The 14,042-nt window shown below is 60.4% G+C and overlaps 1 protein-coding gene across 1 annotated transcript in view; it reads right to left on the bottom strand.

Moving 5' to 3' along the window:
- Positions 1-22: 22 nt before the first annotated feature.
- CASKIN2 (CASK interacting protein 2) overlaps positions 23-14,042 on the bottom strand; it is a 33,683-nt gene continuing 19,663 nt past the window's right edge. The window contains exons 2-20 of the mRNA XM_009279640.2: positions 12,234-12,285; positions 10,106-10,203; positions 9,850-9,995; positions 9,609-9,704; positions 8,627-8,757; positions 8,294-8,402; positions 8,043-8,151; positions 7,631-7,725; positions 7,432-7,549; positions 7,006-7,188; positions 6,442-6,563; positions 5,869-5,950; positions 5,662-5,756; positions 5,326-5,436; positions 5,109-5,210; positions 4,720-4,858; positions 2,205-4,376; positions 1,768-2,083; positions 23-1,512 (exon numbers count right to left, since the gene is read on the bottom strand). Coding sequence (XP_009277915.1) covers positions 1,416-1,512; positions 1,768-2,083; positions 2,205-4,376; positions 4,720-4,858; positions 5,109-5,210; positions 5,326-5,436; positions 5,662-5,756; positions 5,869-5,950; positions 6,442-6,563; positions 7,006-7,188; positions 7,432-7,549; positions 7,631-7,725; positions 8,043-8,151; positions 8,294-8,402; positions 8,627-8,757; positions 9,609-9,704; positions 9,850-9,995; positions 10,106-10,203; positions 12,234-12,285 — 4,373 coding nt within the window. The 3' untranslated portion in view covers positions 23-1,415. The remainder of the gene's footprint in view (positions 1,513-1,767; positions 2,084-2,204; positions 4,377-4,719; positions 4,859-5,108; positions 5,211-5,325; positions 5,437-5,661; positions 5,757-5,868; positions 5,951-6,441; positions 6,564-7,005; positions 7,189-7,431; positions 7,550-7,630; positions 7,726-8,042; positions 8,152-8,293; positions 8,403-8,626; positions 8,758-9,608; positions 9,705-9,849; positions 9,996-10,105; positions 10,204-12,233; positions 12,286-14,042) is intronic.

Here is a 14,042-nt window from a genome sequence, read left to right as displayed (position 1 = left end):
AAAAAAGGGGGGAAAATGGGGGGTCCCCCCCCCCCCCTTTGTTTGGAATTTTTGTAGCAAATGGCACTTTAGTACAATCTAAGGTTCCCTTCTGGTTCTCTGATGCTTTCATTTGCTTGGCATGTTGAGTGCAAGCCAAGTTCAGGGCTCTTGGACATATTTAGACATGCACTACTAAACAGATCCTGCTAGAGAAATCTGTTTTCAAGCTATATGCAGCCGTTCCTACCGCTTGGATGCGATGAGCTATCACTGCTGTTCCCCTGGTGCAGCCACGGGGCTGTGACTGCATCCAGCCTGTATGCGGCGTAGCTGTTGCCGAGCTGAATTCACCCAATGCACGTGGGGTCACCTCTCCTGCTGGGTTTTAGTGCTGCAAGGAAGCATCTCGAGAGTCCCAAACACTGCTACTGTTTAACAAGGCTCACAGCGGAGTCTGTGCCAGCAGTTCCTGGCAGGGAGGGGGAGTGGGAAAAGGGACCATTCTCTCCCCAAAAAAGGGAAAGGGGAGGGAAAGGGGGGGGGGGGAAGGCACTAACCATGCTGCTACTTCACCCTGGAAGCACTGGGGTGATGGTTTGCGTAATCACGGTGTCGGCAGACGGCAGCCTCCATTTAGCAGCATGATCCAGCCAGACTGGCACAAATGCACAGGCCTTCGGCGCTGCCATCACCATCCTCATCACTCTGGGGAAGGGGCAGGTAGACCTCCATGTCTGGCAGGGCTGTGGCGGAGCATCCACTGCTTCGCAGGCTCTGCCAGTCCCATCTCGAGGGGTTTGTGGGTCCTACTGGAGGGATTTTGATCCACTTGGATTACATGCTGCCTGATGCTGATGCATTTGGAAAAGCAACAAATAAAGCAGAAAGGTTCCTTCTCGCTCCACAAGCTGCCAAATTGCAGCCAACCCTGTCTTCTTTTAGCTGCTGTCAAGCCTTGCCGGGGCTGGGATCTGCTCAGTAAATAGCCAGCTCGGTGGCAGCTGCCCAGGGAGGTCTCTCCTTTGACACATTGTTGGCAGGGGATAAATAGTAAGAGGCAGGACTCAGCAAAGCAGCGGGGAAAGAGAAAGGTCCCTTGTGGAGGCTCCTCGGCTCTGTGCAAGGGAGTGAGGTCTTCTCCGTGGCCTCCAGGACCGCATGTGCGGGCCCTCTGGGCTCTCCTCCTGCTGCCAGTCTGGTGGGAAATGCCTGACCCCCTCAGAAACCAGCCCGCAGCCACGCTGGCACATGTGATATGGAGCCAGGGACAAGCCAGGAGAGGCAGCTGCATTCCCAGCTGCAGTGCAAAGTGCGGGGAGGGAGGCAGCTAGAGAGATCTGGAGGCACCACTCAGCGCTGGATCTGCTCTCCCCCCGTCACGAGGGGCACTGGCAGAGCAGCCGGAGGTGGGGAGGGGAAGGAGGGAGCAAGCCTCAGTCCAGCATTGCATCCAGCTGGTCAGCCAGATCATCAAACATGTTGCTGATGTCTTCCAGGATGTTCTTGGCCGAGTGCACGGCCCCGGGGTGGCTGGGGACAAAAGGGAGAGAGTCAAAACTCCACCCAAAGGCTTCAGGTGCTGATGGGGTAGAACTGGCTAAGCTGGACCTGATCCTCCTGGCGGCAGCCAGAGCTCAGCATGCAGCCAGACTCAAACATGTGTGACCTGGTGTGGTGCAGGCATGTGCCCACGCACAGCCCTTCACCTGCCCTTGCTGGGGGCTTCCCAATGCCACCTCGAGGGGCCCAACTCCAGTGTTTCCCTCACCCCCAGTGCTGCCTCACCTTTCCGCCTCCTCCTCTGTGATCTTCTCGGCTGCTTGCAGCGCGGCAGCCAGGGTGGAGTTGGTCTGCTCCAGCCGCTGCTGGGCCAGGGCGGCCCCTGGGGCAGCTGCCAAAGGTTTTGCTGACATCTTGCTACCCGCCTCCAGCGTCAGCGAACCAGGACCAACCAGCGACCCGATCACATCCGGCACTGCCTCGGTGGCTTCCCAGGGAACAACAGTATGGCGGGAGGGCTGCAGGACCTGATGGTAGATGGTCTTGGGCCCGGAGAAGACTAGCTTGGTGGACGCCACGGAGGTGTGCTTGGTGGGGACATCTGCAAAGGAAGGGGACTCATGGCATGTGGTGGCACACATCCTCCTCACCTCCTGTACCAACCCAGGAGGGAGCCTCAGACCCCACCACTGCCTCAGAGACACCCCCACAAGCCCACGTACCTGGAGCAGGCGTCCTCACCACGGTGGTGCTGAGCAGCTCCACGGGGCTGGGGGCTTTGGTGGGGCTTGGTGCCTTCTTGATCCCCTTCTCCAATGACAAGATGCTTTTCTCTATCTCGGCAATCCTGAACTCCACGCTGTTGTCATCAAAGGCATCCCCGGCCAGCCCAGCCCGTGGTGCTGGTGCTGGCACGGCAGGGCCCGCAATGCTCACTGCTTGGGCCCGGGCATACTGGGGCGCAGGGCTGGCCCCCGCCTCAGCCTGCCCCACCATGCTGAATGCCTTCAGCACTGCCTGCAGCGGCTCCCGCTCCCTGAAGCGGGGCCGGCGCTTCACTGTGTCTGACTCAGTGAGGTTGAACTCTGGCACGGGCGGCTCCTTGGCAGCAGCAGGCACCACCGGCTCCTTCCCAGCGGAGCAGGGGGGCTCCACCAGCTGGGAACTGGGCTCTGTGTCCAGGATGGTCGCGTCGGCCTTGGGGTGCCCAGTGGGCTTTGGCCGCTGTTTGATGGTTAAGTTGCCTTCTTCTGCAAAGGGGATGCACTCGCTGGAGCTATTCTGGGAGGATGAGGAGGAGACCCCCGGCTTGGCCTCCTCCTCTGTGTCCGAGCAGGCATCCTCCCGCCCACCCTGCGCAGCCACCTCCGTCATGGGAGCACTGGGCTCACTGAATGTCCGTCTCCGTGGCTTGCTGCTCTCAAAGGGATCCCTGCTGGCATCGGAAAGTGTGGTGCTGTTGGTGTCACCACCATCATAGGACTCATCGTCCACACCTGCCCCGGGGAGACAGTCTTGAGCCATGTGCAGTGATTTTGGGGCCAGGAGGGGCTTGGGCAGACTCGCCCCTGGTGTCCCCTCCAGCGCAGCCGCCAGGCCCTTCACTGTCCTGCCATGGCCGGCATCACCGGGGCTGGCACCCATGTCGGCCACGTCCTGGGGGGCTGCGGGCTGCTGCTCGGGGTTGGGGGGCTGCTCACCATCTGCCTCAGCAGCAAGGGCACTGGAGACAGAACTGAGGCGCTTCGGAGGCGGCGGTGGAGGGCCCTTGCGCTTGGCCCGGATGGCGAAGGACTGGCTGCGGGTCACCTTGGCATCCATCTGCAGACAGGCCCGCGGCATTTGGCTGCGGCCCGGCCGCCGCGTCAGGGTGGCGTAGGAGCCCAGAGTGCTGGTGGGCGCCCCCTCCTCCTCCTCATGCTCCCCGTCTGACAGCGCGTAGCGGTTCAGGCTGTGTGAACGCTTCTTGTACTTGAAGCCTTCGCCCCCATCGTGCTGCTCCCCAGCCTGCCAGGCGCCCGCAGCCACCCCAGCCGTGGGTGACATGGTGGGTGGCTCCACAGGGCCGCACTGGCTGTGCAGGTAGGAGAAGGCTTTTTGGGCTGACGTCTGCAGGCTGTTCTTCTGTCCGGAGGAGATGGAGGGGTACAGGTGCGCCAGGGTCTTGGGCTGCTCTGCTCCCAGGAGGGAAGGCACTGTCGGGGATTTCAAGGAGACGTGCGGGTACATGAAGACATACGGAGCTGTCGCCTTGCTGGGGGTCTGGGGAGGGGTACAGGGGGTGACTGCCGGTGTCCCGGCACCTTTCTGAGCCACTGGCCGGGCATACTGATCTGTGCCTTCGGGCAGGTTCCTCTCCTTGAGAGGGCTGCCCCCACTGCCATTGGCATAGCCATTCAGCCCCTCGGGAGAGATGAGCTTCCCGTAGGGCTCAGGACTGGGCCGTCCTGGCAGGCTGGCCGGGCTCTCCTTGCTGCGGGGCGGCGCACAGGACTGCCCGCTGCTGCTGCTGCTCTCCCCACTGCCCAGGCTCTCCTGTGAGGGGCTGGAGAGGTGCAGGGACAGCACATTGTCCTGTGAGTGCCCCGAGCCCCGGGACCGCACTCCGATGCTCTCCTGGCTCCGCGACATCCCCTGGCTGCTCTTGATGCCGAGTGTCTCGTGGCAGCTGTTGGACATGGCTGTCTGGAGCTCGTAGCTGAGCTCACTGTCCTGGAAGGTCATCATTTTGGGGGTGTGCGGGGACTGGCACTCCCCATTCTCCAGCGACTCGATGGTGACGATGTCCAGGGCACCGGGGACTTTGCGTCTTGCCAGAGTTGCTTCTGCTTGGTTGAGGCTTTTGCGGAGGTCTCTGAGCTTCTTGACAGCCAGCATGATCTTCTTCTGGTGGCCTGCAGGAAGGTTGCAACAGGAAAGGGGCATTAGGTCGGTTCCAGTCCCCAAGGCCTTTGTTTCCTAGCCAAGAAGAGCCACGGTCACATCACCAACCGGGGCAAAGGCCTCCAGGTTTACCCAAACCCTGCCTATGGGAGGAGACAAACTACGGCTGGTGTCCACCTGGCTCAGCCCAGCTCCAGCCTGCCAAGGGGGGTCTTTAGGGACAACCATGAACCGCCCCTTTCTGAATGCACAGGATGTCCCTGCACCTCCCAGCCCAAGGGAGAACAGGGCGTGAGGACCCGGGTGGGAAACTTGGCTGCCCTGGACCACCCCAGCACAGTGGCAGGGACCCACCCAGCTTGTTGATGCCGATCTCTTGCAGATCCTCCCACGTCAGGTCCGTCACGATGGTGATGGAATCGTAGCCGTTGTTCACCAGCTTTTTGTGGTACTGGGGCAACCCAATGGCACTGAGCCAGTCCATCAGGTCAGCCTGTGAAGAGCACAGAGACACTGCTGTTGAGCATCAAGGGATAGGCAGCACCTTCATCCATCCCCTCTCTGCCTCTAGCCAGGAGACTGTGGTTTGGGGGTGTCTCTGGCTGCAGTAACGCAGGCTGTTGCAGCATGCATTTACTTAAAGACCCCCATCGTGTCCTGTCCTGTCCTGGGGGAAGGTGCCTCTGAGAAAAGACCTGGGGAAAAGAGGGTATCGGACCGAAGCCCTGGTGCCAGGGACTCACCGGGATATAGTTGGGCAGCCACTCAGCAATGCTGAGCTGCCCGATCTCGGTGGAGATCTTCTTCCTGTGGCCTGGTTTGGTCACGCCAATGGCTGTCAGATCCTATCACGAGCAGAGTGGGGCTGTGGTTAGCAGTGGCACGGGGAGTGTGGGGCAGTGGATACCCGCTGCCAGCAGCTCTGGGGGGTGCTGGCCAGGGGAGGAGGATCTGCCTTACCTCTGGGGTCATGCGGCTGATGGTGGGGACATCATAGCCAGCATTGAGGAAGTTGGTGGTGTATGACTCCAGCTGGAATTCGCTCAGCCAGTTGTAAATGGCTTCTGCGTCCTGGGGAGAGGACGGGGCAAAGAGCAGCCCATGATGGTGGCTGCAGGGGCTGGAACGACCTGGCTGCTCCAGGCAAGATGACAGGACCTCCTTGGGCAAGACCCACCTGTCCCCACCATCCCCAAGATCCAGTCCCCTGTGTCCCCAGTGCAGCAAGAGCTGGGCTGAGAGCCCCAAATGTGGCCCTCCCACCCGGCACACCAGGTCCCCAGTTGGCCCGGTTACCTTCCCCTCGAGGAGCTGCTCAGGCCGCAAGAACTGGTGGGAGAAGACTCTGTCTCCAGAGGGGCAGCTGCCTGGGGTCTGGTGGCCCTGTGGCCCTGGCAGAGAGGAGAAAGGAGAACGGTCACGGGGGCACTTGGGCAGTGGGCAGCCCCCAGGGTCAGGGGGACAGCTGTCCTCAAGACCCCGTGGTTTTAGGACATCCCTCACCTGCTGTGGAGGTCAACTGCCCATTGTGGGGCTCCGATCCCAAAAGGTGTTGTTGGAGGTCGTCACTGGCAGAGGGCAGCGGCTGTGAGAGAAGAGGAGTGAGTGGAGCAGGGACCTCCCTCCCTGTCCCCCCAGGTGGGTGCCAGGGTCTGCCTCACATCCCCAGGAGTCGGGCGGGGGTCCCCACACTGGGCCACCAGGCACAGCTTCACCTAGTGAAGGGCTGTCCCCTTGCAAGAAATCTTGGCAGGATTTGGCCCAGGGCCCTTTTTATCCTCTCAGGTGACACAGGACATGGTGGAGATGCTGTGTGGTACCAACCACAGCCTCCAGCCCTGCTCAAAAGGGCCAGCTGTGTTGTGGGGGGCAACCAGGGACCTCCCAGGAGCATCTCCCCACCGAGTCCCAGCAGTGAATATGTGTTTGGTGGAGGATACTCAGCTCCTGCAGCCTCCCCTTCACTAGGAGGTGCAGGGGGTGACAGGGAAGGTGCTGGGGCTCCATCTCCAGCCCAAGCCAGCCCGGGGCAGGCCTCGGGGAGCAGCACAGGGGGGAGCAGGGGCTGGCGCCTACCCTGGTGTTCTCGATGAGGATGTTGGTGCTCTGTCCGTTGGTGCCCTCGGTGCTCTGGCCACTGCCGGCACTGCGGATGCTGCCGATGCTGCCCTCACTGCCCACACTGTTCCTGTCTCCTGCTGCTCAGGGCAGGTGGGGAGGCTGTCAGCAGCGCCCCAGGATCGGAGCTGACACAGGGCGCAGAGATCCCCGGCAGGGACCCGCGTGCCAACGCAGCGATGCCAGTAAAAACCAGCCTCCCACAAGATCCCTCCAGCCACTGACAATGCATCAGTCCCTCCCGCTTCCCGGCATGCATGGCACGGACAGGGTGACCTGGGCTGGCAAGGGATGCAAGAAGGGGAGGGACATGGGGACACGGCCTGGCCGAGGACACAGGGAGGGAAGGGGCTGCTCTACAGGCTCCCCTAAACTCCCTTTCCCTGCATCTGCTCCTTCTCATCTGGCTGTTTCCCCGCTGGGAGGTGGAAGGAGAGTCTCCCCCTGTGTCCCCCTGCACAGGCAGGTCTGGGAACAGGAGAAGGTCCCCAGCCCCTCTCCCTCCCCAGCTGCACCCCTGACCTGAGCTGTCAGGGCCTGGGGCCGTCCGGGTTAGGGTGAGGTGGCCATAGGCTGCTGGGATGCTCGGGGCTGCCTGGTGAGGAGACTCATCGGGGAGGTGCTGCAGCCCGCCGGGGGGGGCCGGGAGGGCCCCAGGGGGACCCTGGTGCTGGTGCGTGGGCGCCACGCGGGGGACAATCATGCCTGCATTCAAAAACAAAACACGCGTGGTCAGAGCTCGTGCAGGAAGCAGCGTGGGGGGAATATCTGAGCCTCAACCCCCAAATCACCACCCCACCAATGATGCAACCCCCTGTGGCACCCCAAGTCATTCTCTTTTCCCATAGCTAGCCAGGGCTGCGGGGACCTGTCCTACAGGAGGTGCCAGGAAAGCCGGGATGGTTTCACACAGGGACTGTCCCTGGCATGCCCAGGACAGCCACTGACCTGTTCGCTTGCTGATGACTTCGGCGATGGAGGGGGGGAAGTACCCGACCCGATCGGTGCCTTTCTGAGCATCATGGATGTGCCCCTTCCATCGCCCATCTGGATGCTGCTCCAGGACCTGCGGTGGGGACGAGAGGGATGGCGTTGGTACCTGGGGCCATGGCAGAGCAGGGGGACGGGGAGTAGGGAGTAGCCTCACTGTGATGACATCTCCTGCCCGGACGTTGAGAGCAGTCGGGTCGTGGAGGTTCCAAAAATCCTTCAAAGCTCGGACCTTCAGGATTCCTGATGCCTCTGAAGACAAGGGACGGAGGAAAGAAAGAAGGTGCCAGAGTGCAGGGGGAAGGAGAGCAGTTCGGGGAAGGTGGAAGGAGAAAACAAGAGTGAGGAGAGGGGAGAAGAGAACATTAATACTGCAGGAAGGACTCAATCCCTGGACATTGCCCGCATGGAGAATGGGGGCACACCTGATGGGACTGGGATGCTGACACTCACAGCCAGACCGGTTTAGGCTGTTCAGGAGGAGCACTGGGAGCCCCAGGCAGGTCCCGTGGGGAAGAAGCCCCTCTCAGTGCCAGGCAGTGCCCGGCCGCGCGCTGGTCCCACCTCACCTCTCAGCAGCTGCTTGATGTCCTTGCTGGCGTGAGAGGTGGTGAACTGGTTCACGATGTCCAGTGCCGTCTGGTTGTAGGTGTTCCTGATGTTCACGTCAACACCACCCTGCCCAGGAAGGAACATGGTCAGGGACAGACCCCGCAGCTGCTGTCGGACCCACAGGGGACGGAGGGACTGAGGGGAGGGGGGTGATGGCTGACACCCAGGGGCTTGTTGCCCTGTGCAGCCCTGTCCTCGCTGCGCTCACCTCCAGCAGCAAGCGCACCACGTCCGTTTTGCCATAGAGCGCGGCCTCGTGCAGGGCTGTGCCCGTCTTTGTCTGCTTGTTGATCTCGATCCCAGCCTTCAGCAGCTGCCTGGTAGGATGGAGGGAGAGGCATGAATGGGAGGACATGGATATCAGGGCCAGGTGATTGGCTGCTTTGCAATGGGAAGGGGACAACCCCTTGCACCACTGAGGCTTTGGGGACAAGGGACCGAAGCCCGCAGCAGGGAGGTGGGTTTGGGAGGAAGCAGGGCTGAAGCTATGATGTTTTTTTTTTTTAGGATAGGGCAGTGCCCCGAGCTGGCAGGGGGTTACCTGATGATCTCCTTGTGCCCATTCTTGGCTGCCAGGTGCAGCGGGGTGGTGTAGTTGGGGTCAGTGGCATCCTTGGACTGTCCTTCCAGGAGGGCGACACACAGATGGCTGTTCAGCAGCAGCTGGGCCACCTGCACGGAGCACTGAGGTGAGCAGGAGGATGCAGGTACCCCCACCTTCACCCTCCCAGCGAGGGGCTTGCCCTCAGGGCCAGCCCTCTGCTCCCCATCCCACCACTCCCCTCCATCCGCAGCCCCAGGGCTCGGCTGGAGCCGGATGCTGCTTGGCAGGGCCACACTGTCGTGAGGGGCACAACAGCCAGAAATAGTCTTCCCGTAATCGGGCTTTTCAGACCAAGCCCTAAAAAGCTCCAGTCTCTCCAAGCCCAGAGCAACTCTCAGTGTCTCAGGGCAGCCCAAAGGAGTTATTTTTACTGCCCTGTTTATAGCTGTAGACATTATAGATACTCCAAAAATGGAAATATCCCCCCAGTCCCCTCCCCGGTGGGGCACGGGACAGTCTGGCTGGCCACGCTCCAGCCCAGTCCTGCAATGTGGTGCTGGCTTGGCTGGGGTCTCCCGGGGCATAGGGTGGCCCTGTCCCCATGAACCATGCCAGGGATCTCGAGCAGCTGAGCAGGGCCAGGCGCTCAGGTCTTGCAGGGATTAGCCAGCTCAGCCTATCTGTGCTTAAAACGGGAGCGAAGCTGGGGCCAGTGGGGGGAATGAGGACTCCTGGCTTCTCTCCCAGCCTGACGCTGCCCTGCTGCGAGGTCGCGAACAAAACCCTCAGCTCCTGGGTTCAGGATCCAGCCTTGCCTGGCCACAGGAGGAGGCAGGTGCTGCCTGCCAGGCTCCAAGGCTCATGGAGGAGGGAGAGCGGTCACGGTGGGACCCAGCACTTTGCTCCCAGAGGAGCCAGCTGGCTCCAGAGCCGCCCCCGGAGAAGTGCCCAGTGCAGGGCAGAGCCCTGCAGCACTTACCTTCAGCCGCCCAAACTCACAGGCCAGGTCCAGGGGAGTTTTCTTCGCCTTGTTGATGAGGCAGGGGTTGGACTGGTGCTGGAGCAGCATCTCTGACTGTGGGGGAGCAGCGTGGTACGGGGCTTAGCATCATCCCACACCCCTGCCTCCCTACCACCCGGCACAATGGGGTTTGCCCCCACCCACACACCCCCAGAGAGACCTGGGGTGTGTGTGTGGGTGGCGCTGGGCTCTGACTTACCACCTCATAGTGGCCATACTGCGCCGAGAGGTGCAGCGGGATCTGACCGTCCAGTGAAGCCATGTTGACGGAGGCGGCAGCACGCAGCAGCACCCGCACTGGCTCCACGCGCCCCTGCCAGGCCGCATAGTGCAGGGGGCGCATCCCTGCAGGGGAACAGGGCTCAGCAGGCCTGGATGCGGCCCCCAGCCTCGCTCGGAGGGCTGAGCCGGCTGCTGGAAGCACGGGGCCATGCCGGGGGGGGGTCACCCCTTACCATTGCTGTCCTTGATGTCGACAGTGGCCTGTGCTTCCAGCAGCAGTGAGATGAGGTCCAGGCTGCCGCCCAGGGCTGCGTGGTGCAGCGCCGAGAACCTGTGACACAAGGCAGGGCTCAGCCCAGCCCCAGTCCCTGCCGTGCTGTCCCTACAGCCGCCGCCTACACAGGGACATGGGCCAAGGGCCAGGACGGTCACCGGCTGTTCATGACTACGTCCCTCCTGATTCCCTGTTCCCAGTGCCTCGGTTTCCCCATAGCAAAGCAGAGATAAATCCCTCCATGCTGTCCGTGCCCCAGGGCTCAGTGAGGGAAGCAGGGACCCTGTGCACCCCCTGAGACCCCAGCGAGAAGGGTCCATCACCCCCCTGCCCTGTGAGGGGGGCAAGCAGGCGGGATGGAGAGAGATGCATCTCCCCTCTCCGTGGTGCAGCTAGGCAGCCCAAAGCCGCGCTGCTAACAGCATCTGGCAAACTCACTGGCCCCATGGCTACTCCTGGCCCCTCTACCAGCCACCCCCTCTCTGTGCCAGCAGGGATGCTGGGAGCCCACGGCACAGTGTGGGAGGCCGCTGGTAATGAAAGAGCCCTGTGTCTCAGGGCTGGGAAAGGGGCCTGTCTGCCCAGCGCCCCCCCCCCATGCTGTCACGTGAAGGGCCACAGCCGAGTGAAGGGTCCCTGCGCTGCTGGGGATTCGCCCATGTGCTGCTCCAAGGGGTGCAGGGAGCTCCAGACAGTGCCAGCCCAGGGCTCTGATGGACTCAGCAGTGTCCCAGCCCCATGCTGGGGATGCAGCCCAGCTGACACAGCTCTCCTTCTGACCCACAGTCTGAGGGCACCCCCAAATCCCTGCACAGGATCTCTAGGCATCGCAGGAGGGATGCTGCTCCCTCCTTCAGTGCAGCCGCCGTGTCCCTTAGCCCACGCCAAAACCTCTGCCTTGAAGTGAGAATGCAAGTGATACAAAATCCCCTTAAGCCAACCCTGCGGGGATCCTTGCGGGGCCAGCTCTGCCCTGGAGGCACCTGCACAAACCCACACTTGCCCACTGCATCATCTCCAAGTTGCAAGCAAGGCGATGCCGGGGACACCACCAGTGTGGCTCTCCCAGGAGGGTGCATGCTGCCATCTCTGTGCATGGGTCTCACCTCCCCACCATCCCCTTCCTATGCCCCAGTAAAACCTAACATGCCGCTTGCACTGTTAATACCCTGCACGCTGCACATGGCCCCCTGGTGAGGAACAGACCCTTTACCACGTTCCCGTGAGCAGCCCTCCTGGAGCGGCCTGAGCACAAGCCCCCGTGCCTTATCAGAATCAGATCATTGCTTCTATTATTACTTTTTTTTCCTATTAAGCTCCATCTGCAGTATTATTTTTTAAGACAGAGCCATCCTGCACATTTTCAACCCCCTGCTGGCCTGTTAGGACTCATCACGGACACCTCCTCCTACAGAGTCCTTGAAAAGAAAACATGTAGAAATTAGGTACAACAACAGTACATAAAACAATGCTAATAACTCATGGGTCAGAGTTAATTCAATAAGAATAACGTGCTTATTTATTTTATGTGCCTTTGTGGTTTCTTTAACTCTCAGTACCCAGCTTATTAAGTGCTTGGATTTTGGAAGTGATGAGCTACACAAATATGCTGTGGTCATTTGGCAACCTCATCTTTTCTTTCTCTACCCCCCTAAATGAAGGGATTTTGCTCTTGGGATATTAAACACAGACACAAGCATGTGCAGGTGCTGTGGCCAGCTGGGTGCTCCTCTGTGCTTCAACCAGCACCCAGGACATGGGGCACTGGCTAGACACGCTGCGATCCCTTTTCACCCCCAGTCCTACGGAGGGGGATGCAGAAGAGCTTTACGAAGGATTTTGCAGGACGGATTGAGCACAGCCCTCAGCTAAGATCCAGGCAGGTGTTGGGTCTGTCTCTGCAGGGCTTGCCCTGGTTTTGGGACACGGCACCCTCTCAGGATGCTGTTGCATTCTCTGGGGCTCAGCAGCTACCCTCGAAAGCTTTATGATACCCAGGAGCTGCAGAACCAACTGGATATTGGGTAGAACAAGCCCACCCACACTGGTAGTAGCAGCACCCAGCACCCTATCCGGGGAGCACTCACCCATCCGCATCCTGGTAGTTCACATTCAGGCGCTTGGCAGATCCCAGGAGCTCTGCAGAGAGAAGAGGCAAAGGTCAGGGCAGGAGGCAAAGCCCACACAGCCCCCGGGACCCCATGTGAACCCCATCCCACGGCCACACCGACCTCCCAGCGCACAGAACAGCGCCTGGCCCATCCCAGTGGCCTTGCCTCTCCTCTCACTCCACGTTCACCTCCACAAACCCTCAACAGGCTGACCCAGCTCAAGCTCAGACCCTTTCCTCCCTCCGTCTCTCCTGCCCCATCTCTGCGCGCCCCTGGGACGGGTCGGACCCTGCAGCTCCTGTCACCCCAGCTTGGCGGGATGGCGCTTCTCTCCCCTTTATAGGCAGCAACATCCCAAAACTGCTGAGCAGGGCCGTTCCTCCCCCCACTTGCTCCCTGTGCCTGCTGCTGCCACCGAGGCCTGGCCCACAGACCACATGGCTGGCATTTTTATGGCCAGGGCAGAGGCTGAAGCCTCCAGCCGTGAATGCAAGGATTGTGCCACCTCAGATATCCCCGTTCCCCCACACGTCCCTCCCTCCCCTTCGGAGACCACTGAGTGGCAGAGGATGCTCACCCCACCCTCAGCACAGCCTCACGCACGCCCTCAGCTCCCCACTCCTTCCCGCAATTAATTCGAATGAATTCCTTCCTCCCACACAGGGAGGACATTTTATTCTTCACCAAGGGGTTGAGAGTGGATTAACATCTCTGGAATTCATCCACCAAGTCAAAAGGGAAAGAAAGGGGAAGGTATGTGCGGGGCAAGAAATGCCGCCGCTCCTCCTCTGCCTTTCCAGGCAGCCCCATCGCCGAGCTGGGGAGGATTAAATGCTTTGAAAAGTTTCTGTGCTGTTTTCTATGGAAAATCAAAGTCTCAGACCCGGGCTCCGAGCCTGGAGTAAAACAGCTGCTCAAACCCCCCTGAAACGTGGTGGGGTCCTGAGGAAGGAGCCCCCTCCCTTGCTGCCAGGCCAATCTCTGGGGTTGCAGCTCTCTCCTCTCTCTCTCTCCTCCTCCCCTCCTCCTCCTCCTCCTCCATTGCCTTGCCTTGCCTTTCTTTTCCTTTCTCTTCTCTCCATTCCCTTCTCTTTTCCTCCTCTCCCAAGCTCTCTGCCCAACTCACGTGGCAGATCCCATACAAAGCTGCGTGACCCCTCTGCCGGGAAGGAGAGCTGAAGAGGGGGCCGGCTCATTCATCGTGCAAATGGATAATTAAAGAAAACCAAGGAATGGTGTGTTCATTACTGCAATTTACTGTTTTGTAAACAGTCTAATTAATGCAAAATGGGCTTGGAGTGGCTCCTGGTGAAGGACTCATGACTGGTCACCACAGCTGAGGAGATCAGGATGGGATCATTCTAATTAGCTCTTCCAGGGGCTGTTCATCTTCAGTGAGCAGCTCTGCCAACCCGAAACGCCGCCGCCTCTCCTCTGCCTTTCCAGGCAGCCCCATCGCCGAGCTGGGGAGGATTAAATGCTTTGAAAATTCTGTGCTGCCAGGCCAATCTCTGGGGTTGCAGCTCTCTCCTCTCTCTCTCTCCTCCTCCCCTCCCTCCTCCTCAGCTCCCCACTCCTTCCCGCAATTAATTCGAATGAATTCCTTCCTCCCACACAGGGACATTTTATTATTCTTCACCAAGGGGTTGAGAGTGGATTAACATCTCTGGAATTCATCCACCAAGTCAAAAGGGAAAGAAAGGGGAAGGTATGTGCGGGGCAAGAAATGCCGCCGCTCCTCCTCTGCCTTTCCAGGCAGCCCCATCGCCGAGCTGGGGAGGGTTA

This window comes from Aptenodytes forsteri, unplaced genomic scaffold, assembly GCF_000699145.1.
Source record: "Aptenodytes forsteri isolate BGI_AS27 unplaced genomic scaffold, ASM69914v1 Scaffold563, whole genome shotgun sequence".
In the NCBI taxonomy this organism is placed as follows: domain Eukaryota; kingdom Metazoa; phylum Chordata; class Aves; order Sphenisciformes; family Spheniscidae; genus Aptenodytes; species Aptenodytes forsteri.
The sequence above is the reverse complement of the archived record's forward strand: the minus strand, read 5'-3'. Positions and strand labels throughout refer to the sequence as shown.